Source organism: Athene noctua, chromosome 3 (assembly GCF_965140245.1).
Source record: "Athene noctua chromosome 3, bAthNoc1.hap1.1, whole genome shotgun sequence".
NCBI classification, from domain to species: domain Eukaryota; kingdom Metazoa; phylum Chordata; class Aves; order Strigiformes; family Strigidae; genus Athene; species Athene noctua.
The window spans coordinates 40,926,960-40,951,476 of NC_134039.1; the positions used below are offsets into that span (position 1 = coordinate 40,926,960).

The 24,517-nt window shown below is 38.5% G+C and overlaps 1 protein-coding gene across 2 annotated transcripts in view; it reads left to right on the forward strand.

Annotated features, from left to right (window-relative positions):
- Positions 1–310: 310 nt before the first annotated feature.
- Positions 311–24,517, forward strand: part of SLC6A15 (solute carrier family 6 member 15) — a 36,796-nt gene continuing 12,589 nt past the window's right edge. The window contains exons 1-7 of one of the 2 annotated variants that reach the window (XM_074901486.1): positions 311–465; positions 5,713–5,811; positions 9,546–10,010; positions 19,294–19,451; positions 19,931–20,057; positions 21,870–22,051; positions 23,138–23,248. In XM_074901486.1, coding sequence (XP_074757587.1) covers positions 9,722–10,010; positions 19,294–19,451; positions 19,931–20,057; positions 21,870–22,051; positions 23,138–23,248 — 867 coding nt within the window. In that variant the 5' untranslated portion in view covers positions 311–465; positions 5,713–5,811; positions 9,546–9,721. The remainder of the gene's footprint in view (positions 466–5,712; positions 5,812–9,545; positions 10,011–19,293; positions 19,452–19,930; positions 20,058–21,869; positions 22,052–23,137; positions 23,249–24,517) is intronic. The other variant, XM_074901484.1, reaches the window with a different exon arrangement.

Consider the following 24,517-nt stretch of genomic DNA (forward strand, 5'->3'; position numbering starts at 1 on the left):
CGCTCGCAGCCCACCTGCGGGACACGGGCACCCGGGGACCGTCACGCGGCCGCGGGGCTTTTGGCGCGGCGGTGGGCCTCCTCCCTGCTCCCCCTCCTCCTCCAGCTCCCGTCGCCGCCTCTGCCGCCTCCCGCAGCCGCCTCCTCCCCGCCCGCCTCCGGCGGCGGCGATGCCGCTGCAGGCTGGGGGGGGTGGCGGGGGGCGCTCCTCCCTGCGTCAGGAGGTGCGGCTCCGCCGGCCCGGCGCTGCCCTCCCCCTTCCTCTCCCCCCGCCGCTTTTATGTCTGTCGTTAAACGCCGTCGCAGCGAGGGCTGGGCACATGTGCTGGCTGCCGCCTGCCCGCCGCTTGAGCCCCGCCGCTGAGCCCCGCCGCGCCCGCACGGCTCCGCTCGCCCCGCCGCGCCCGCGGGGGCACCCGGACCCCCTCTTCCCGCAGCTGGCGCCCGGCGAGCCCCGCGGGCGGAGGTAAGGCCAGGCCGGGCTGGGCAATGAGCGCACAGCGCTGCGCGGGGCTGCGCGGAGCGGCCGCTGTGGACGGCGAGTTGGGCGCCGCCGCCACTCGCGCTCTCCCAGCCCGGCAGTGCGGCCGGGGCCGCGGGGGGCGCATGGCCGGGCAGGCACCTCGCCGGTGTCGCCGGGCGGGCAGGGGCAGGATGGGCGGGCAGGGGCAGGATGGGCGGGGGGTGCCTTTCCGACCGGCGTCCGCTTTCCTGCGGGGCGCAGGGGGTCCCGCGTAGTCGTCCTGTCCTTCCCCCGCCCCGGGGGGCTGCCTTCTCCCCGGCGCCAGCCTCTCGCTGGCACGGGGGGAACCGGCCCCTCGGGAGACAATGGCGAGCGCCCGCTGGCAGCCGCCCATGTGCCTTAGCTCAGCGGTAGGTTGAAAGGATGTACGGGCTGTTTTTTATAATTATTGTTGAGGGACGGGGAATTTATATCCCATTCCCACCGTGAGTGATGGAAAGTTCATTCATCTCCCGCGTCGGCGTAGAACACCTTAATGTGTTTGTAGCGTGTGTTTCAGGGGGAGAGGGGGCGAGGGTTGTCTCCTGCTTTCCTGCGCGGACGGCTGCCGGGGAGCGGGGAGCGGGACGAGCCTCGCCGTTCCGGCAGGCGAGGGAGCGGCATTATCGCCGGTGACGGCGGCAGCGGCCCGCGGGCGGCCATCCCCGCCGTGCGCCGGCGGCAGCGTGCGAGGCGGCGGGGCGAGGGCTGCGGGCGCCGTGCCCGTGGGCCGGGCGGAGGCGCGGGAGGTAGGCGAGGGCGCCGGCGGCGGCCGGGCGCGGCCCTGTTGCCGCGTTGCGTGGGCGTCGCCCGGCGGGGCCGGGCCCGCGTTCCCCCACCGCATCCCTCGCCCCGCGCGGGCTGGAGCAGCCCCGGAGGGCGGGGGGCTGGTGCACCCTGGTGTCAGCCATGTTTGGGTGGGTATGGTAATGAGAACCGTCTCTCAACCTTTGTGCGCCTTGCGTTTATTTTCTGTTCAGCATTTCAGTGGTTGCACTCCCCTTGTCCTACGGCACATCCACAGGGTAGATTCGTATCTCCAGTTTCCGCCCAGTGATTTTTTTCTCTTCGGTTTTCTTATTAATTATTCTTATTTCCCATGAACATGTTGCCTGCTTTCTTTTTCATCTTTTTTTTTTTTTTTTTTTTTTCCCATTTTGCTAGTATTAGAACGAACTGGAATTCTTTGCAAGGCTTTGCTTTTGTTGTGGAAGTAAATGAGGTGATTGAAATGTGTCTGCACAGTCACTCTTACCTGCCACATTAGAGGTTGCAATGGGATTTGTTCCATTTAAGTAAATTTCACTTTATTTGTAAAAGATGTAGTCAAGACCTCATTATCATCAGCCATTTTATTTTCTCTGTGCTATTGCTACCTAACGGGCTTACTGATGCAGTATTGATTTCTAAGAAAAGCCTAATTATTTTTAAATAGTATATCACCATCAATATGTCACTGTGACATATTATAGGACAGGAATCCAAATTTGTGTTTCCCTCTCCAAAGAAAAGTATAAATGAAGTAAAGATTTTGTAACCTGATGTCATGTACATGTGCACTGGATATATTATGCATACCATTACAGCTTGCATTCAGTGCATATCAGACACTCCCTTTGGGCTCAGCTCTGCACTTCAGCTTCAAGAACAAAAAATCCCATTGGTTTTGATCTGTGCGTGAAAAACCAAACCGTTTCATAGCTGTTCAGATGTGCCACCAGTAGTGAAACTGAGTAAGCGAAACTGCTAAGGCATCTTTGAACTAGTCTTGCAGCATAAAGGGGTCCCTGCGACATTTAGTGTCTTGTCATTCTTACAGTTTTCTTTTTTCTTACAGGCAAGCAAGTGAAAAAGTAGTAGTGCAGATTGAACAACTTTGTCAGCCCTCTTTTCTTTGCAGTCTATTGCAAAAGCCTGTATGCACCAAAAAAAATATCACAGGTTATTCAGAAACACAAGCCACTAATTAGAGCCTTTTGGTAGAAATTGCATTGTTAACATATATTGGAGTAGTGGCTGCTCAAGTGGTATGAAATTATGTCACTTGGGAAGTATTATATTTTTTAATTCTCTAGTGTACAACCAGAAGTGTCCACAACACTAAGGATTAGTTCACCTGTGTCCCCAGCTACTTTTCATTGTACTGACTGCTTCACTCACATCAGGGAATAATGTTCTTGCTCAAAAGACAAAATACCTGTTGATTTGGGAAGAACAGTTTGGGGTCCTTTGTTCATAAAGTTTATAGACCGATGTGGCGATAGATTGTAAAAAATGGTAACACCAGTAGCAGCTTTTCCATGTGACTTTAAAGATCTCTGAATTCTGAGTTGGCCACAGAATAACTTTGACATATCATCAGGTGGCATCTCAAAACTTAAGCAACTCCCTTCTTCCTTGAAATTTGCTTCAAAGTAACCTTGCCATTACTCAGGAAATGTTCTTGAATAATTTAGGAAAAAGAAGTATCATCAACAAATGATAACTGAGCACTATTTTACTGAAGAGCTGGATGCACAAAACCTGACAAGCCCATACAAAGTAGTGTGAAAGAGAAGTGGTAACTGCCAGAACAGTTGCTTTAGGTAATGGCAGTAATTGGGCTGATCTTCCCAGAAACCTACCCTGAAATAGAGCTTTTCATTCTTACCATGCACTTTTAGGTCTAGGGGTTCCTTATTTTCTGTATGGGAGAAAGAAAAGGAAAAGGTTGCATAACGTGTACAACAGTGCCTTGAATCTAACTCATGATGTCAGTAGTCTGTTTCCCGCTTTGGCAAAATAGTTTTTTGCTACTGGAAAATGATATAATTTTTGTATTTCAAGTGTCAGAAACATGTACTGCAGTGCTAATGACTCAGCATGTTCTTCTTAAGCCAAAATGGAGAAGGGATGGGAAACTGGAATAGGATGTTTACAGCGTTGGATTTTCTGTAGTAGAATTGGTATTAATCTGGCTTTTTTTTAAGACATGCGGATTTACTGTAACATAACTTGAAGGTGTGTTCTATATCTTGAAATTAATCAGAGTTCCGGAGAAGCAAGATTTCTGCTATCCTGTCTATGAACAGTTCAGCTTCTTTGCTTATGTATAAAAAAGAGACAAAGAAGTAACCATGTAAATTCTTCCCAAGGACGACTTGATACACTTACTGATCCATTCCAAAACACAGAGGGCAGAGAATTGAGGTCTCAGGGCAACTATATATCTGGCAATGTCTAACTTCCAGTACTTGATTTTGCAGCTTAAATAACTTCAGTACCTTAATGAAATATTTAATATACTTTTATATCCTCTCATTTCTCAGAAGCATGATGAGATTTTATAATAAAGTCATAGTCCTCTTGTAGCTTAGATGGTGAATTTAGAAAATGGAGATTTTGTTTCAAGTTACCAGCAGTTGTGCCTTTTGATCTTGACCAGTCAAGGGTGGAGTATTGTCAGAATTGCCGAGATTACTTCAGTCAGCTTCAGCTGGAGGAGTGGTAACTGCTGATTTTGTTCGTTCAATAAAGTACATATAAGAAAAGACTGCAGAATAAGCGATTCGTTTTCTCCATCTGAATAGGAAATTACAGTTAACACACCATGTAAGTCAGTGAAGTATTTCAGTGAAGTTGATTTGTGAGAAGAAAATACTGAGAAATCTGTGAAAGCAGGTGAGAAACTACAGTAAGGCAAATAAAGTCTTTAGAGATTTCATGCAATTAATAGAAAAAAATTGACATTCAAGAGCCCTAGGTTGTAACATTTTCTCTCTTGGGCATTTCTGTTGGGCCATTGCTTTGGAAGAAGTCATACAAGCTGTTAAGATTAAGTCTATGAATGAACAATTCTATGAAAGAAACCTTATTGGTTTTGTCAGATCATTGTGTTTGTCTTATAATACTAGAAAGTATTCTCCTGTAACTAAAATTTAAGGAGAGTAATCTGGGAGAGAAATTGTCTGCATTTGAGACTGTGCAGCGTCTTGATGTAAGATAAAGCTGGGAAGAACATTTTGTAGAAACTGAGAACAAATTTCCCAGCGATGTGAAACAGATGCAGTGTCACTGAACTCTGTATAAACTACTCATATTTGCAGTAGGTGTGAATTTAGTCTTGTGCCTTTGAATAGTTTTGCTATAGTCTGAACGATTTAATTGTATAGAGGCACCAGAATCAAAAACATTGCCTTTTTCTAATGCTTTCAATTTTCCCGTAGCCCGAAGAGCTCTTATTTTTTTACAGTGTAATGTAGTATATGTAACATGCATTAGCATGTCTGGGGTAACATCACTGAAGAATGCAGAGAAATGTGAGTTTCATTGTGTAGACTATAATTATCTTTCATTATGATTGAACTAAGTACCTATTGAATCTATATCTGTTACTGTCAGGCTGTATTAAACTAGCTAGGGCAAAGTGCTAGATCATGTAGTTCATGCTGAAGAGCAGCATAATGGCTGCTTCAGTAGATAAAAATGAGCTTGACTAGGCAAAAAGGCTACGGTGCATATTCTTATTTCCGCCAAAGAACACAATGCTGCATTGCAGCAGTAATTCGTTCTGTGCAATGAGTACTGTAACACAGTGTAACTCTTACTGAAATAATTATCTGTACATAGATTCCCCCAGCGATAGCCATTCTTCACAGTCAGTACTCTCAAGAAACCTGGTTTGCTCCTGCAGTCTTCCTCTTTCTCACTCAAATATGACGGTCAGTAGCTATGCTCCCCTTCCTGTCTGCACCAGTGGCCTGATTCTTTTTTTTGCAGACTCACAGCAGTCCTTTGCTCCTAAACCTTTGGTTTTCTTTTTTCTGTATTGGTTGTTCCCATCATGCTTTCTTCTGCACAGCTCATAGACTCGTATTTGAGATGCATTTTACAGGTTTCCTTCAAGGTACAAAAGCTCCTTTTCCTCAGTTTTGCATATAATTCTCATCCAGTGATTTCATACAGACCGAAACCTTTGGCATGAATATCAGTCAAGAATTTTTAGGAACATCTGCCATGGTGAGAATCCTGATTTTGGTTTTGTGTCCTCTGCTGAATCATATTGGTTTCTTCACTGGAGTCAAGGTGGAGATTGTGTGAATAGGAGCACAAGACATAAGCTTGTGGGACTGGACTGGTACACTGCGCTATCAAAATCTATCTTCAAAGCAGAGATTATAGTAATGTGAATTGGCTGCAGCCTTATATTACATTTTTCTACCCCCACAACAGTGTGCTGGTATGTTAACTGCTTCATCAGAGAAGAAAGCAGAGTTCTGAAGAACAGAATGTTAATCTTTTTCTCTCTTGGCAAACAGTGAACTTAAAAAGGTATCCATTCTTTCTTTTTCTATTTTTTGTGATGTTACAGTAGCCTTCTACAAAATTATTTTCTGACTGGACTTTCTTGATAGTCTTTTATGAAGTAGGAACCCACTATTTTAATTTTTTCCCCTTCTTTCCTTCCAACTCATATTGAAGATTGAAGCTATTTTTGCTCAAAGGAGATTTGAGGATTTTTTTGTAATGCATTAAAATTTGAATGCAGATAATTTTGCCAAATTGCTGTGTTTTTATCAGATATAAAAGTAAGATAATAGAAATAAAGTACACTGTGTTAGAAAATAATGGAGGGTTTATTTGGCTTTCCTTTTCAGAGAGGAATGCTGGTTTTAAAAAGAAACACAATGTAAAAATAATCATGTTTCAATTTACGTCAGAAAAGCATTGCTAAAAGTTCTTTAATATTTAGTTATATCAGTTGCAGCCGTATTGTGGGATGTTTTAAATGTGATTGCTTTACAAATGATTTTTTGAAGACACTTGTGTGTAACTGCAAGAACGTGGGGCAGTTGTACTCATTATACTTTCAAATTTGTAAGCAAGTGGGATTTTTTGTGTGCCTGTTTTTCAGTACAGATTGTGAAGATCTCCAGCCTCATAACTTTGCTGGTATTACACAGTTGAGAGAACTAGAAGGATGATGTTCATCTAGTAAGTGTCTATATATTGGGATGCAGATCTGTTGAATAGAGATGCGTCAAAAAGCAGCCCGACGCAAGATTCATTGCCAGCATAACAGTGAAGAGGAGCAGGCAGTGTTGGACAGAACTAGTACAACTGACTAGTCATTAAATGTAAGAAAGATCGAAAGAAAAGGGCAGCAGAATTTTTCAGTGTGTCTCTTGGTGCTTTGACTAATGAAGTTCCTTTGAGTCTTACTGCAAATACTTGTAGTTTGATCAGCAAAGGCTTTACAGGTCTTATCTCCCTGTGCCAGCATTTCTGAATGCAGGCCTGAAGCTGAAGTAGAAGTTCTATAGCAAGCCCAGATCTCCCAGGGAGCTAATTTGGGTCTGAATTCCCTGTTGCAAGGGATTATTATTGCTTAATCTGCTAATAATGTGGCAGTTGAGTCAGGTTACTTTTCCTCTGCATGCTGATGCATTAAAGCTTGATTCTCCATCCGCAGAAGAAAATAACAAAATTCCTAGTGTGTTCTGAGAAAGAAAGTTTTGGTCTGTAGTTTGCTTGTATGTCAAAAAAGACTCTTTCTCATACTGAAAGATAAAACAATGAGACATTTTAACGTATCAAGGACAGTGCTAGTAAGATATCCTAAAAATCTAGCTCATTTGTTTGATTTAGTAAGTTCTTTCCAAGAGTTTATTTAACTCAGATTATTGATTACTGTTAATTCAGTGACAGAAAAATTTTCTTAATGTTCTTCTAACTGGACCATGTACTGTTCAGCAATTTCCATTCTGTTAAATTCCCTCAGATACTTGTCAGGTCAGTTCAAGATTAATTTTAGATATTTTTTTTTTTTTACAGGGGATTTTATATAAGAAAAGGGATAACTTTTAAAAACATTTTAATAATTTTACTGATTTGTGGCTTGTGCCTTTTTGACTGAAAATACCGTTTACTTATTACAGTTAGAGAAGGTTTTCAGACCTAGAGACAGATACTGATGTAGTTTCACTTGTGCATCTGTTACATTAAATACAGAGAGAAAATGGTTTCAACGTACTCCCTGAACTTACTACTAATTGCTGGAACTGAGAAGCTGCTCTAATTTACATGAGTGGAACAAAAGGAAAAGAAAAGTTTGTAATGTGACTGAAGGTAGTGGTTGAAGTACCAGATGCTGTGGCTTAGTCCCAAAGCTCCATTAGGACTGCTTAAATGCTTCAATTTAACATATGATTGGTGTTTGCATTCTGGTTCTACCTAGGTTTCTCAGCTACTGAACTGTACGTGGACTAGAAGAAGGTGTAGTCCTTTGAAGAGTTTACAACCCAAACCACAAAACAGATAAAAAGAGGCCTGAACAAACATTTATTAGCCCAGATATACAGGATACAGTATTAGGATTTCTGTTGTCTTTACAACTCTCTTTCCACATTACACTGTTCTGTGTATAGCTCATACACTTAATTTTTTTTTTAAGAACTGATACCCTTCAAAACAAAGCCTGACACTACTTCCACCACGTGTCAAAAGAAGGATTTATAGGACCCTGAACAGTTCCAGCAACAGTGGTGAGCATGAAGCAGGTCACAATCCAGTAGGCTGTACTGTGCTTGAAAAAATTTGGGCTGATTGCCAGAGCTGGAGTTGCTGAGAGGAGGCAGTAACAGGAGGGAGAGGGAAAGTGAGAAGGCAGTGATGGAAGTCTAGGGAATGAATGAAAAGAGGTTACAGTGGCATTTAGTGGGCAACTAGGGTGAAGTTCAACTTCCAAATCCTTGGAAACTGTTGAAAAAAGGTAATTGTCCTGTTGGCTGCGAGGCTGGTGGTAGTACTTGTGGTGACAGGTTTTAGTTCTGTTGTGAAGTCTCATCTTGATAAGCTGTGGGCTCAGTTCCAGTGTCTTTAAAATCTTTCCTTCTGGTCTGTCAGTGAAGCTGTCCTGAGGTGTGTGATCTCTTGATTATTGTGCTAACAGTCCAGTAATAGTTGGCTACAGGCAAGTTCATCAGAACATTATACAGCCTTCATTTTACAGACCAGATGTTGCAGCAAGTCCATAAGCAAAAGCTGAGAGGCCTCATGTATCCCGGAGTAATTTCTGATTCTCATCAGTTAGCAGTTCTTGATTAGACTCCTTGTGTATTCCCTTTTTAGGGTTTTCATGAAGTTTAACACATAATCTAAATCCCTTTTAAGACTCTTAATTGTGCAGATGACTTTGCACATACTAGTTTTATCCCATGTGATTCGTGAAGAATTTATTGAAAAACATTCCTCCCCAAAAATCTTACGGTTGGTTACCTTCAGTATGGCAACTGCAAGCAAGTCTGTGTCTTTTTAAATTACTTATTCTGTTAAAGAAAAATACGTATTCAAATACAGACATTTTTGTGTCTGCACATAAATGTCTGAAACAGCAGGCTTTTAAAATTGATTTGGTTATGGCTTTTCAGATGTTTCAGATATGTTTAATTATTTGATATTTCTAAGAAACTAAAGCATCAAAGCTCATAAGAGATGAGCATCTCTTCTTTGAAAATATGATTGTGGTTATATATTCCTAGATGAAGAATGCACGAAAATAAGTCACCCTTGCTTTTGAAGCACTAGGTGCATTCTATATATTAAAATTTTAATATCTGCATGACTTTCTGAAATGGTCTGAAAAACTTAATCAACTTTGTTTAAAATATATTTTTAATAAATTCAAGTCCAGCTGTTAAGTCAGGAAGTAAAGAAATTTGGCTTCTAAACGTTATGTAAAGTGCATACCCCATTATGTCTGATAAGAAGCAGCTTGTTATGCTGTCAAAATACAAGCAATTAGCTATCAGTCACTGGGAAATAAGAAAACAAAACCAAAAAAAACCCTCAGCAAGTGAATGGAGTGTATTCTACATAAACATTTAAGACCAAACAGTGGACTTAATTCCTGCAATTTGGAAGTGGTTTAACATCCTTTTCTTACCTTTTTCTCCTGCTGTCAAATCATTGAGATAAACAGAAATGGGTAAACCAAAGCATATGATTTCAAATTAAGTTTCTTCTGCATAATAGTATAATATCTTTTTTTTTTTTTCCCCCCACAGATACTTTCAGTAGAACTAACGTTCAGAAGCAGAAATCCTTACTCTTAATTCTCACCAGGCACCATCTTCAGTCTATTTCTTCAATATTTTTAGCCAAGCAGAGGAGAGCTTTCTTCAGTGCTTGTCCATCTGTCTCAGCTGACCTTGACTTCCTTACTGTTTTTCTCATATTACAAATGCCTAAGAACAGCAAGGTAGTGAAAAGAGAACTAGATGATGAGGTCATTGAGTCTGTTAAGGACCTTCTTTCTAATGAAGACTCTTCAGATGATGCCTTTAAGAAGAGTGAACTTATGGTTGATGATCAGGAAGAAAAAGATGTAGATGTTGAAGAAGGCTCGGATGTAGAAGATGAAAGACCTGCTTGGAACAGCAAACTCCAGTATATTCTGGCACAAGTTGGATTTTCTGTGGGATTGGGGAATGTGTGGCGATTCCCATATCTGTGTCAGAAAAATGGTGGAGGTAAGTCTTGTGATAGCTAGTTGTAGCTAAATGCTGAAGCTAAGCTTTCAGATTTCAAGGTTAACAAAGATATTCATGGTAAAACCTACTACAGCATGTCAGGTTTTTCTTTTAATTTCTGCTAGAGCCTAGGAAGAAAAACCCGTATTCTCTTTATCTAGAGACACACATCTGTTAAAGTAAGTATCAGATTCTTCTAAGATTCCATTTCCCCATTTTAGGGGAGAAAGTTCTTGATATGACCTTAAGTAGTGATCAAATTAGTGGCTAAGCAAAACATATTTATGGAGGGGCTGCATTATTTAGGACCAGGCTGTTGATACGGTCAAGTGTTCTTCATAGTACTTGGACAATACGTCACGGCATTAAATCTGCATCTACTTTAAAGACCAAAGCAGTATTTGGTCTTTAGTATTTAGTGGTACTAAGCTTCACATCCTAACTATTTAATTGCTTTTAGCTTCTAGTCCATTTAATGATGATATACACTTTGCAAGAGCAATAAAATACTGTAGGAGTGAAAAGGATTTTTTTTTACTGATAATAATTTAAATCATTATGTTAAGGGAATGCATCTGCTTTGTGCAGTTATAGTTAACTGTTTTCCTAAATAGCAAGTTACCTTTGAACAATAGCATTTCTTTAAAAAATAACTGTTTATTTGTTAATTGTCCATCTGTGGTCTTGAATGTAGTATGAAGTGTGAGGCTGGAGATCTTCCTTCCTCTATGAATGCAGGATTAGTGTTTTATCCTATGCTATACTGTACCCTACTGTACTATATTAATGTACAACCTATTGTAGCTGATTGCTTAGCTGAATTCAAAACAAACCTGTCACTTTTTGTGATGCAAAAAGTTAATCTGTACTACAGAATAGAAAATAAAGAACAACATTTTATTCATGCTGGATTTAAAAAGTTTAGTGACAAAACTGATGTAATTAAGGAGTATAGAAGTGAGCCTGGAATATAAACAGATAATAATTCTGTACTTTATTTGGTTTTTCTTAGTTCAAGCAGTAAAAATCGAGTTTACCCTTTCAAATGTTCCATCTCCAGGATAAAGTCTAAATTCTTTTATATCTAGTTACTGAAGATTTTTTTTCACTCTCATTTAACTTCCTTTTTTCCTTCTTTATTCTGGAGAGAAATTCATTAAATGGTTGATTTAATGATTTGTGTGGAATGTAAAATTTTCCTCATCTGTAACTAGTATTAACTGAGAAAACATGAATGTAGTTTCTCAAAAACCATAGCTTTTCAGTGGATGGCAGAGTCATCTAGTCTACTAGACACAGTATAGAACTGATCATGTGCCACTACTAGTTGAAAAAATCATTATATTTGTTAATATTTTTTAAAACAAACTGATTAGTAGTTAAAGGTGTAGCTGGTAAATGTTATATTCTGTATTGTTTCATCCTAAGTATGGTGTCAAGATGTAGTCTCAAGGATAATGCATTACAGCAGTTTGTTTTGTGTAGCTGTGTCCCTTTTGAAAGTTTGTGCTTAATGTAGATAGTTACTGATTTTGCAAGCCCATTGGATTCTCCTTTGAACCAGCAGAAAAGAACTCTTGGTATACTCCTGAGGAAGTTGGTTTCATACTGTCAGATGCTTTTAAAGTTACTCTGCCAGTGAGTATACATTTAATTCGCATCAAATATAAATGGATTAAATTAATTAATAATTTCACATTTTAGAAAGAAATCCAACCTTCAGGGATTATGGCACTTCATTAATCAAACTTGGAAAAATAAATATGGAGTCAATTCAGGTTGAAAGTTAATGTTTTTCCCCTGTGCTATAACTGCAGGAACTTGGATATATAACATAGTCTGTGGAGACAACGTTTTCTGCACATGGCTGAGACAAGGATGTATTTGGCTTTTAACAATAATTTTGCACCATTTTAGCAAATGGCAACCTTCAGAACAACAGAGAAAAGCAAGTGATCATTAGAGCTGAAGCTTTCCTGGTTTTCAAGTTAACCATAATGCAAGATGGAGAAGGCAACACAGAACACTGATATGTGTAAAGTACATTAATGCCTGTGTATGTGTGTGCAGCTGGACAGGTAATTCTCACACGTGCATAAAAGAATAGGGAGATGGAAGCAAAAGTTCAAATACATGGTAAAGAAACCTACACGCATTTTGTATGAGGTTCTTGTTTGCTGCTACACATATTTCATATATGTTTCATTCTAGGTAAAATTAGAGTGGTTTAATGCAACCCATTCAAAATAACAGTGTCAGAATTGTTCTGTAGTCTTTTTCTGAGAAAGCTTTACTATAAATACCTGTTGAAGTCTCTGAGTATAAGGTAAACAGCCTTTCTGTGGGTTTTTGTTAGGACTGTTTCCTTGAAGCCTGTGTCTAGGTCTCCACTTTCAGTTTTGTCCTATCATTTTTAATTTTCTTCCTTGTGTTTAAGGAACTTGTGTCTGGCAGATATCATCAGGTGAGAGGAGTATATTAAAAAGTGGTAAACCAATAAATACACTTCAGATTTAAACCAAAAGGAAGTAAAAAACAGTTACTCATTGGCTTCCTTTACAGGTTTCTTCAACATTAAGTGTTTCAAAGCCACCAGTGAAAGAGAAGGCAAATCCTAACCATGTAGAAATTTTCCAATTTTGTCTGTGTTTTTAAAGTTCTGTGACAAGAACAACAAAATCAGCAAAATCAGCATAGGAAAGACACAGGCAAGTTAGCCCAAATTGATGTGTATTATTAGAGGATTTTGTGGAGAAAAAATAGGGTGGTTACTACGCTTTTTCCTAGGGAGATTGGGTTTGTTTATGGCTATGGCCTGTAGTACACCAACACTCCTGACTTCAGAGCTCTGTACTTGCTTCAGTGAGGTATCTGTGATACCATCTTTAAAGGCAGTTTGTGTATTGCTGTACTACACTGATACTTGGATGGCCATAGGTATCTCCAGTCTCTATTTCTGGCTCTGGTCTGTACCACCAAAAAAACTTCCTTCACTTTATTTCTTGTGATCCTTTAACAGTTTTTCCTGTTGCTTTAACTCATATAAACTCAAAAATATTTAGAGTAATATCTAGTAACTTTTATGCTCAATTAAGTTACAGCTAGACTGGGTAGCTCTTCGCTGGCTTTCACACTTGGCATTTTCCTGGAAAAAGTTTGTTGTGAGACGTGACGAGGAGGCTAGTATGCATCTGGGACAAACTTTGATCCACACTGGGGATGTAACTGTAATGCAGGAAGTAATCAAGAGAAAAAAAGAGGCTGGGAGGAGACTGAGAGCACTCCAGGGTGCTCATTTTCTTGGTTTGGGATGAGAGGGAGGGCCCAGAGGAGTTTTAGGCTCTGTGAATGAGGGGCTGAAGGTGTTCAGTGAAGTTTTGAGGAACTGACTATAGATCTCTCTGCCTCCTTCACTTCTGTCCTCACCACAGATCCTCCTTACTCCTGGGAGGAAATGCCCAGTCCCCATCTGTCACTTAAGGCATCTCTTCCACTCTGTGAAGCCTAACAGATAAAAAAGCTGTTTCTTGATGCCTCACAAAGGTGATTCGCATTGGAGCTGGGTATGCTCTAACTTAGCTTTAAAGGGTTTTTATATATTTATCATTCTTACAATGTACACTGTACAGTTTATTACTTCATTACTACAAGAAGACTAATACATGTGTTTGTTCAGATAGGCACAGTTCATATACAACAATTTCATAACCTATGTTAGCATGCAGTAGGTTCAGAGCTGCCTCAGCTTTCTATGATTGATACTGAGCCTTAAAAATAAACTGCTTAGGTCTACCCAGTCTTGCCATGAGGCTGATAAAATAGTGGCAAACTAGACAATATTTTCCTGCTGCTCATTGCTAATTGGTGAATAGCTTGCATGCCTTTCACTTTTTTTCAAATAAAGGAAGTATTTATTGTATAGTTGTTGTTTTCCTTTAGGATTAGCAGAAGTAAAATGGTACTTTCACATATTAGAAAAAACAAAAGCAAACTAAATTAGCTGTTCTGCTAGAATAGGTGATATTTGAGTGAGTGTTATTATGAAGACAAGTGAACATAGTTATTTAAGAAGTGCTTCTAGTATTGCAGGTATTATTGGGAGTCTGCAAAGTACTGCACACTCAAAGATTTTGTGTTTCAGTTTCATAAGTATTAACTTAATTTTCCTGATATTTTAAGGTCAGTCTTAAAAGTCTAAATGTCTAAAAAGGCATAAAAATTAAAAGAACTAGTAAACAATGATAAACACATAAAAGCTCTGAGCAGCATAGGGAAATCAGTAGCAGATTATCTTGCTATTGTGTTTTGATAAGATTGACATGGGTAGAGTCACATCATGAGTTTTTACAGTTAAGTATGGATTTATACTGAAGTACTAGCAGATTGAACAGTTATGTGGTCTTATAAAAAGCACAGCAGATATTGCTGAGGAAATAATATGTAAACCGTTAAAGACTGAGTAGTCACAGAATCACAGAATCATCTAGGTTGGAAAAGACCTGCAGATCATCCAGTCCAAACATTAACCTCACACTGACAGTTACCAACTACACCAGATCCCTCAGCGCTATGTCAGCCCAACTCTTAAACACCTCCAGGGATGGGGACTCCACCACCTCCCTGGGCAGCCCATTCCAACCCCTAACAACCTGTTCTGTAAAGAAATGCTTCCTAATATCCAGTCGAAACCTTCCCTGGCACAACTTGAGGCCATTGCCTCTTGTCCTATTGCTTACTACTTGGTTAAAGAGACTCATCCCCAGCTCTCTGCACCCTCCTTTCAGGTAGCTGTAGAGGGCGATGAGGTCTCCCCTCAGCCTCCTCTTCTCCAGACTAAACACCCCCAGTTCCCTCAGCCACTCCTCGTGACGTGCTCCAGAGCCTTCACCAGCTTCGTTGCCCTTCTGGTCATTAGAAGCTACAGTCTGACTGTGTAATACAAGTGAAATGGGAGGAAAGCAAGTATTCCCTTGTATTCCAACACTGAGTACTGATTCAGTGGCTTCATTATTTAGCTTTTGATCCATAATTTATAATCAGTGCCTTGAATTCATGATGACTTCAATATTATTTTGCGTGTCTTGATTTAAACTGCATGATCAGACTTGAAATTTAGTACTTCAGTGTGCTGAAAATGTCTTACTTTTATTTTGCAAGTTTAATTCTTCATTAGAGCTTATTGGCTATGGGGATTTTCATCCTTTTAAGAGCAGTTTTGTAAATAGGCACAACCTGAGCATATTTAAATTGTGAAAGACTAGTGACAGGAAGACTATCCTATCAGTAGGGTAGACTACAAACCTGCAAATGAAGCATAAAACCTTTTGTCAAGATTTTTCCTGATAAAAGCAGCTTGTATTTTGTAATGGTAAATAATTTCACATACAGTAGTTTAGTAGACTGTAAACCTATAGTGTTTTGTTGCCCACTTGTCACAACTTCGAAAATTTTAACATTCAACGTTGAAAAAGTTAATCTTCTGAATATCAGCTTCTTGCTTGTTTTCTAGTACTAAGTGTCCAGTAAGTTATAAGAACTGGGATGTCTCTTCAAGATGGTGGTAAAGCTCAGCTTCACTGAACAAGAACTAAATCACACTAGACATTTAATTAAAACCTAGCACAGCAGCAGTTGAAACAAATCTTCAAAGTTATATTTTTTAGGTTACATTAAGAATGGCTAGAAGAAAAGTTCTTCTGTTGTATCAAGATGGCAATGGTTATGTCCTCTTTCATTATTGTTTCTGGAATTGTTTTTCAACTCTTTAATCACTATGAATCATGTTATTTTACATTGTTTTTTTCCCCTGAGCATTTATAAGAACTTAAATGAAAACCAATATTAATATTTCACTTCTATCAATGATGTTGACAAATGCAGTATATATAGTAATATCAAGAGAGACAGTTTAGTAGTTACCCCATTACAGTTCTTGGTTAAATAAAAAATTTAAGAAGTCAAAGCAGTGCTGTGCACAGTATTAACATTCACCAGTTCCTGAAATCTTTTGTATCTTTGTCATTCATTCTAGTGAAGAAGGATATTTTTTTTTCCTTATGAGGTTGGGATGAGTTTTTAAATACGAAAGCCAGTGTTTAAAGCCAAAATAAATAATTTTTTTTTTTTAAAAAAAGTCACTTTACATTAGAATAATTTTGAAAATGTAGAAGGGAGACCTTGGTATCCTGAACTGCATGGGACTGAAATACTCAGAAGGCTGCTTAGCTGGTAGATGCAGCAGACAATGTAACTAATTGTAGGATGCTGTTCAAAGCCAGCATGTATTGTTCTGATTCAAGTAAAAATGATCCTTATTCAATATTGTAACTGCAAGGACCCATGTCTTCATGTACTGGAAAATAAGAGACATGCTGAGCTGTTTCCATAGTGATTCTGTTTCATGATGAAGTGAAGATGACTTAGCTCTTTGAAGCATGTCTAGCTTCAAGGGAAGGCTGAAACAAAATAGCTGTCCGGAGATGCTCTGGTTTCATGTTGATTATAGGGCACAGAAGCCCTTTGCAGCTGTGATACACAGTTGTATAATCTAGCTACATCCAAACTATACTGCACTGAAACTCATATGTGCATTATTTTCCATTATGTACTTCTTTTTGGGAGGGGTACAACATCAGAGTGGAGCTCAGCAGGTTTGAATGATCAGAAGACCAGTGCTTCAGATGCTCTGCACAAGCCCTGCAGTATGGATGTGAGCTTGCCTGGCTATCCACACTGAATTTCAGTGTTGTGTCGTTTATAATGTAATGTGGATTTAAGACCACATTTATTTAGTGCATTTAGTTGAATCTAACTGCATCTCACATTAATACTGCACCATCAAACACACCGCATCAGGTCAATCTTTAAACATGTACTTAACTTTGCAGCCTTGTGATTAAGGTTGTGGACTGGGACACTGAAGAGCTGTTTTCAGTTCCTGCTCTAGTACAGTCATCCAGTGGGATACAGGGTAAGTTACTTAGGCCCCAATTTTTTTGAGCTGTAGGCTTGTCTCTGCTCAGCTGTGCAACACCTGTCTAATTAAGACCTCAGGTATCATTTAAGGTAGTGTTGTATGATTTAAAAAGCTGTGTACTGTTGGCGCTCAATTAATTGTATGACCAAATTTTTAAAGATAGTGATGCCAAAGCTTTTCATTTGCAATGTGAATTAACAGTTAACTTATGTCTCACGGAAATCTTGAGAGAATATATTATTTGTGTTATATACTCTTAAGACAGATCTTCCCCCTCATTTCAGAATGTGTTTGTTACTCTATTCCTCAGTTTCCTCACATTTATTTCATTCTGTCTCTGTTGTCTCTCTTTTCATAGTAGAAAGTAAGTCCTTTGTGTTCTTTCTGTTATGTACACATACAAGATGAACCACAAGAGACACCAAAGTACTGAACGGGAATATAGCTGCTACCTTAGTAGAAATAATACTTAAGTAGACACTTCATAGTGTGCTGAAATGGGTAGATAGATCATAATGTTTGGCTTTTGAAGGGAGTATTGTAACCTTAAAACCAGTATATTGTTCAGAGCCTGGCACAGGTTTTGACCTCATTCTGCTCAAACAGTATCATTGCTCATCATGTTGCCATGTCATGAAAATAAAATACAAGTAGCTCTTTAATTGCTAAAAATAGCCTATAGACAGTGAGGTAAATAAGATCAATATTCTTCATCTGGTCCACCAGTAGTTTTCCTCAGATCTTCTCTCCGCTGTCTTTTTTCCTATTATTTGTAGATTCAAGACTGTAGTTACTCCATGCGTAGAATCTTTGTAAGATCTTTATAATGGAAGGTGATGTCCACTTTGTGTGTATGTCAAGAAGAGCAAAATAGCAAGTGGACCTAAATAGGAGTGGATGATACCAGAAAATATGAGACCTTCTGTTAGGACACTTCAGCTTTTCTAGAATAAACAGTATTCCATTATAGGCAAATGACAGTGTTTTGATGGACTCATAAAAAAGCCCTAGAAAGTTGACGCTGGATGAAGAAATTTAGGACTTAGCTGGAGTTGAGAATAAATCCCAAATTGGTTTCCGAACTTTGTTTAGCTTCTCTCTCATCAAGGAGATGAATAGACTGATTATACAACTTAATAGCTTGGAGTCTAAGCTTCTGAGTTCTTTACATCTTTGCTTTGTAGCTTCCTCCAACATGCTGCAGTCTGCATCTTTTAGGTGCTTTTTTTTTTAGCCTTTCAGTGGTTGCAATCGAAAGTCCTAAGCCGTTTGAGTTAGTTGGCCAGCACAGTACTCTATATTGCAGCATATGGGCTACGCATTTGAAAATTAGGTGCCATGTTTCTAATTGCCGATGCCTAAATGTTTTGTTAGCGCTTGTACTAAATACTCTGCACCACCAAGGAGGGAGTTAGGTTCTGAACTTATCAGTGCTCTTAGTGTATGGATATATTTGCTTGCAGTTAGCTTTACTGAAATAAATTGGGGTACATCCTTAAGTTAGAATTTTGTATGACCGCTTCCTGGGAATAACACCTTGAAAAAAGGAATTTATATATATATATATATATATATATATATATATGTATGTATGTATAAAGGTGAAGTAATAGTTGCATTTTCAAATATGTCTTCAAGAGAGTCTGTGCATACTGCAAGATCTGGAAAGATCTGGATCTACAGCACTTCATTTCCGCCTCATGTCTCTAGTCTCTGTCTGAAGCCTGATAGAAGTAGTCTGATAGTTTTCTTGCTTGGCTGGATAGAATCACTATTCTGTACATTGTGAAATCCCCATTCTGAGCATCTGAGGTGCATATGGAGAAATCAACAGATGATCTCCTAAAACTGTTTAAGATTGGATGAAATTTGTAATGTTGTATGCACAGTATTTTCTATGTTTCCTTCATAAATGCGGTTTTGCTGCTCTGTTACAAGTCAAGGCGTAGAGTTTTTTAAGAAATGTTGATTCAGCTCCTGATTGCCTCACGAGATCTCTAAAAAGTTTGATCAAATGCCCAAAATTTCACACAAGTGAATAACTAGTTTAGATAATAACTCACTTTCAGTAAGGTTTACCTCAAAATGTTACAGTGCTTTAGAAATTCAATGTCTCTGGGTTTTTTATGTCTTACAAGATGTATGGCCAAGTTTCAGGTAAAATTACTTTTTTTGCATGTGACTGAAAAAGCTTTGCAGTGAATGCCACTAATCCAAAATTGAAGCTATTGGAAAGTTTCACATTTGTTTTGTCAAGTTCTGACTCTTCTTCCACTCACTCTGATTTATACTTTGTTCCTTTTGTAGGTGCCTATCTTGTGCCATACTTAATTTTGCTACTGATAATAGGGATTCCACTCTTCTTCTTGGAGCTTGCTGTGGGGCAGAGGATCCGCCGAGGGAGTATTGGTGTGTGGAATTACATCAGCCCTAAACTTGGAGGAATTGGATTTGCAAGCTGCGTAGTAAGTTCTTAAAATTAATTGTGAGGTTTGCTTTCAGTTTGTATGATTTAGACTTCCTGGTTTGCTGCAGGGAAAGGCCACTGATTTGTAGCTGGGCATCAAGATCAGTTTGCAGTGTTTTGGAAGATCTTAAATTAGTACATTCAAAAATGTTCATATAGATGTGTCTGTAAAACTGGTCAGCTTGTGTTTTGTGATTCCTTCAAGACTAGGAACTAGGGAACAGAGTAGTCTTCTGGAGAAAAAACCCCTGTAAAAGTATAGGTGTTACATGATAAATAAAGTGAAAAGTGAAAATTTAAAAAATGCCGTTACTTTAACGGGGCAAGCCATTCAGTTCTTATTCTGACTTATTTTACTTAAAACTAGGTTCAGTGGCTGATGTGCAGAGATATGCAGAAGTTCAGGAAGGACTTTAAAAAAATTTGCAAATGTAGTTAATAAGTGTAACTTTTTGATCTGCCTTTTTCTTTTAATAGGTATGTTTCTTTGTGGCCCTGTACTACAATGTCATTATTGGATGGAGTTTGTTTTACTTTTCCCAATCTTTTCAGCATCCATTACCATGGGACCAGTGTCCTTTAGTTAAAAATACATCTCATACCTGTAAGTCTATATTAATGTTCTTAAAAATAATATAAAATATAAGATTTGAGATTTTTGAACAAAAAGGAGAAAAAAATTCAGCGATATTTGTGGGGAAAAAGTGTTGTATGCAAATCTGGTTTTCCAATTATAATAAAAGATTATAATACTTGGAAAAATTACAGCAAAACCTAACCTAAGATAAATATACTATATTTGGAAAGGAACATCCCTGGAAATAGCATTTTAAAGCATAATAAAATCAGGAGAGCAATTTTTGTAGTATGTTGCAGAAAAAAAAATTTTATTACTTTTTTCTGTTGATACTGCTTTTTATGCTTATTTGGTGAAAAAGGTGAAAGAAGGATATTTCTACATTTCAATTACTAGAATACCTCCTGTCAAAAAGCAAGAAGGGTGGCATTACTAACAAAGCAGAAAATGGAAAACTGTAAACATTAATGAAATGCATGTAATAAAAGCATTGTTTGCTTTGTAAGCCAGTAGAAATGAGATAGCTGGTCATTGGTTTGTTGCTATAATGAGATGGTCTTATCACACGACAGCATTAAAGTCCCTTATCCCTTGGTTTTGGTTATCTCATAATAGTTACACACTTTGCATTATCCTTGATATTGAAATATGAAATATTTCTTTTTATTTTAGATCCTGTATTTTCTTTAATTCCCTTTTGTGTTTTTTTCTTTTTTTTTTTTAACCCCTTTAATAAAGAACATAACCAGGGACATTTGAAAAGTTGTACAGTGTTTTTATAGTGTCTTTGCCAGAGTTGCTTCCTTCAGTTGTTTGAAATAATCAGTATTTGTGAATGTTGGCCCACAGTCAGATGGATTGTAATCCACAAGCTATTGTCCATTAATCGAGCCACAGTGGTTGTTTATGTACTCTTATCCTGCCTAAATATTAAGGTACAGCGTGTCAGCCTAACTTCAACAGCGGTCGTCTGAACTAAGCCTGAACAAAGAAAAGTACTATGTTTGATAACATTCTATATCTTAGATAGTTTATTTCAGTGAAGATCTCATACCTGTGTTAGGTTTCTTAAAATTAGTATATTTTAATTAATTGACCCAGAACCTAGCTTAGAGATATAATTGGTTGTCATATATAAGTAATTTATAAAAAAGATAATTATTTTCTTTGAAGAATTCTTTGTATGATGTATGTCTAGATACACACAATTTCTTAGACTGGTAATGTGAATAAAGCAGAATTATAGTATAATACAAAAATCACTTCTGGACTACACATAGCAACTTTCATTTAACAGCTGTGTAGGAGCTGTTTTTTTCTTTTCTCATCACTTTGGTGCATTATGTTATTTATAATAGTAATTAAGTACCTGTTGATTTGAGTGTTATATCAAAGCAGACACCATTGAGAATTTGTTTTCCATATATTTTCAAAATTGAGTTCAATTTCAGAGAGATACTTTTCATAGTATATGTCACAATATCTTATGTAGGTATTCTAATATTATGTGTGATAAATGGAATGTATGTCTTCATCTAGATCTGCCTACTATTTAGTACTTAAGTGAAAAATAAATTCTGCCTAGGACTCAGAGTGACCATATACAGAGGAATACGTTATCCCAAAAGGGTGTTTTAAAAAGATATACCCAGAAACTTTCACTGATAGTAGTTACTTTTTCTTTCAGACAGTGTCTTAAGACTCTTTGTGAGTTTACTTTGTCAGTAAATGGTGACAGCACAATTACAAATATTGAGAATTGGTGGAACATTCTTAAGAAATGTTGGGAAAATACTTCTGTCCTGAATGCAATCTTTACATGCTAACATCTCTTGACAGTTGTGGAGCCAGAGTGTGAAAAAAGTTCTGCAACCACTTACTACTGGTACAGAGAAGCACTGAATATTTCTAGCTCTCTGTCAGAGAGCGGGGGTTTGAATTGGAAGATGACTATCTGTTTGCTGGCTGCCTGGGTCATGGTATGCCTAGCCATGATCAAAGGCATTCAGTCTTCAGGCAAAGTGAGTATACTGTTTACCTACAGTGTTTTACTTTTTACTTTGAAACACTTCACAACATTTTTGTTCACCACACCTTTTGTTTACTCTCTCATGAAATCTGTAGGAGCAGGTTAGAAACGTTGACTCACCCCAATATTTGTATAATCTCAAGTAGAGGAATGCTAGTAATTAAGCATTAAAATTGTAGTAATTTTAGTGGGAACTGAGATCTGAAGAAGTATTTCTGTTCTTAGCAGCATAACTGTTGCAAGTAAGTGTACCTCAGCTTTATTGTGCCGTGTAAGTCTGTGTGTTTCTGAATGTCTAAGGAATTAGGTTTCCATATATACTCATAGTACAATTGCAGTGCTCAAAATGCCTTGCCATTTTTCTTTTTATTGCTACTGTCATTGATATCCATGCTTCTGTCATTAAAACAGGATTCTGGATTGTTTCTTTTTACTAATGACTAACTTAGGCCTTTGCATCTGAGTATGTCACCTTGTCTTTTTTCCTTTCCATGCATCCAACTGGATTGGCTAGTGAATGATCTGCTCGCTCTGTTGATCTCAGTGAGATTTTCAGATGAAAAATAATCTGTTCTAATAGCAAAATTCTTTGCTATTAAAAAGTTTGACGCTGAGGTGGAAATTTCTGTGACCGCTTAGTGTATTTCAGTTAAAGAAACAAGTTTAGTGAGAGAATAATTTTACTAAACTATAAAGTACAGAATAGATCTGCTTTTCAGTGATGCAGAATGAGAGATCTTAGTGAAGCATTTCTAAAACCGCCTACTTCTGTCCTTCTCATCATCATCTTCTGGAATTCGTACTGAATTTCCCTGGAAGCCCAGCAGTTTGTTATCGGTTACCAGTTATCAGTGTCCACACAGTGACAACCATATTGTTTTAATACGGTACATTATTTTACAGTGGAGATTTTTCTGTCTTCAGCAGAGACAAGGGTATTGGAAAGTGTTCTGTATATTTCTTAGAGCATATGATTAGTAATTTAGTCATATATCCAGAATATACTGAGTAGTGAATGAAGCCATTGAAAATAAAAGTCCATAGATGTCATGTTAAATTTCTTCTTAATGTTTTTCAGATCATGTATTTTAGTTCCCTTTTTCCTTATGTGGTACTTTTATGCTTTCTGATCAGAGGACTGCTCCTTAATGGATCAGTGGATGGAATTCGTCACATGTTCACACCTAAGGTATGTGCTTAATTACAGTTTGTGGTGTATTCAAGTTTATGAATGATCTCATTTAAGATTATCGTCTTCATAGAATATTTGACCATATTTCTGTTTGGTTTATTTGCAAAATTCTTATTGACCTCAGGGGCATAATATCAAGCCCTAAGGTCCAAAGGGTCGTAAGTGTTCCAAGAGTCTGTGTAGGGTTACGTCTCTTAGGTGAATGGTTCCCAGAGTTAGATGCCTTTACAAAGCTAAGCAACTGAAAGTACTATTTACAGGATTCAGGATGTTTGGAGAGCTCCAAATACTGAAAAGAGAAGTGAATCGTAGTTCTTGCCATTCTGTAGGATTGAAATATGTCAAGTTTTGGGATGTCACAGTGAAATGCCTTACCTTGAACTCTGTCATGGCTTTACATAATTAACTTGTCACTTTTGAGCATAAATTTGATCCTTTTTAGAAATAAATTAATGCTGTTTGCATAGCAGCCCAAAGTACAGGGCACTTCTCTTTAATACTGTAGTAGTGTAAGTACTCACCTCAGTTTTCCTCTTCATGTTTCTTATGGTTGTCATGCCAAGATAGCAGCAGGTCTAAGCATACTTTTTTTTACTGTCAACATTTTCACTGGGAATGTGTCCTATTGAACTTTAGATTTTATAACTACAGAGGTAAGAAGGGATGTTATGAATCATTCCTTAGCCTGAAGATCTAAATTCTACTCACACCCATCTCACATGCTTTCAATTGTATCTATACTACAGGAACAGCATGTTTGAGTAGTCAGAGCCATACTCAGCAATGCATAATGTCTGGGCTTCATATTGTATTATGAAATGGTCTTTCCAGCAAGTCCATTTCATAATACAGTTGAGCAGAATGGGAGTGATGTCTCAAGAATGAAAGCCAAATAATAGGAGTATTAAAATCAATGCACATAGTGGCTAATGCCAGATGACAGGGTGCTGTCAGTTGCTTTGATTCCAGGTGTTTTGAGTCTGGAGAAATGTCATCCAATAAAAATTACCTTTGTTAGCTATCACATTATTATTTTTTGCATTGTGATACACAGTTGTGCTCTGCTTCACTCACTGTTGTGGCTTTAGAGTCATGGTTCTGCAGGAACTTGCAGGCTGCTCAGGTAAATTTGGGAAATCTGAGGAACAGAGAAAGGTAATGCTTACTGAAGAAGAGGAAGTCAATAGCAGAGATGGAATACAGACCTTCCAAAGTTATAATTAGGTTTCTCAGTCACAGTGTTAATCCTTTCTTTAACTAGGGAAG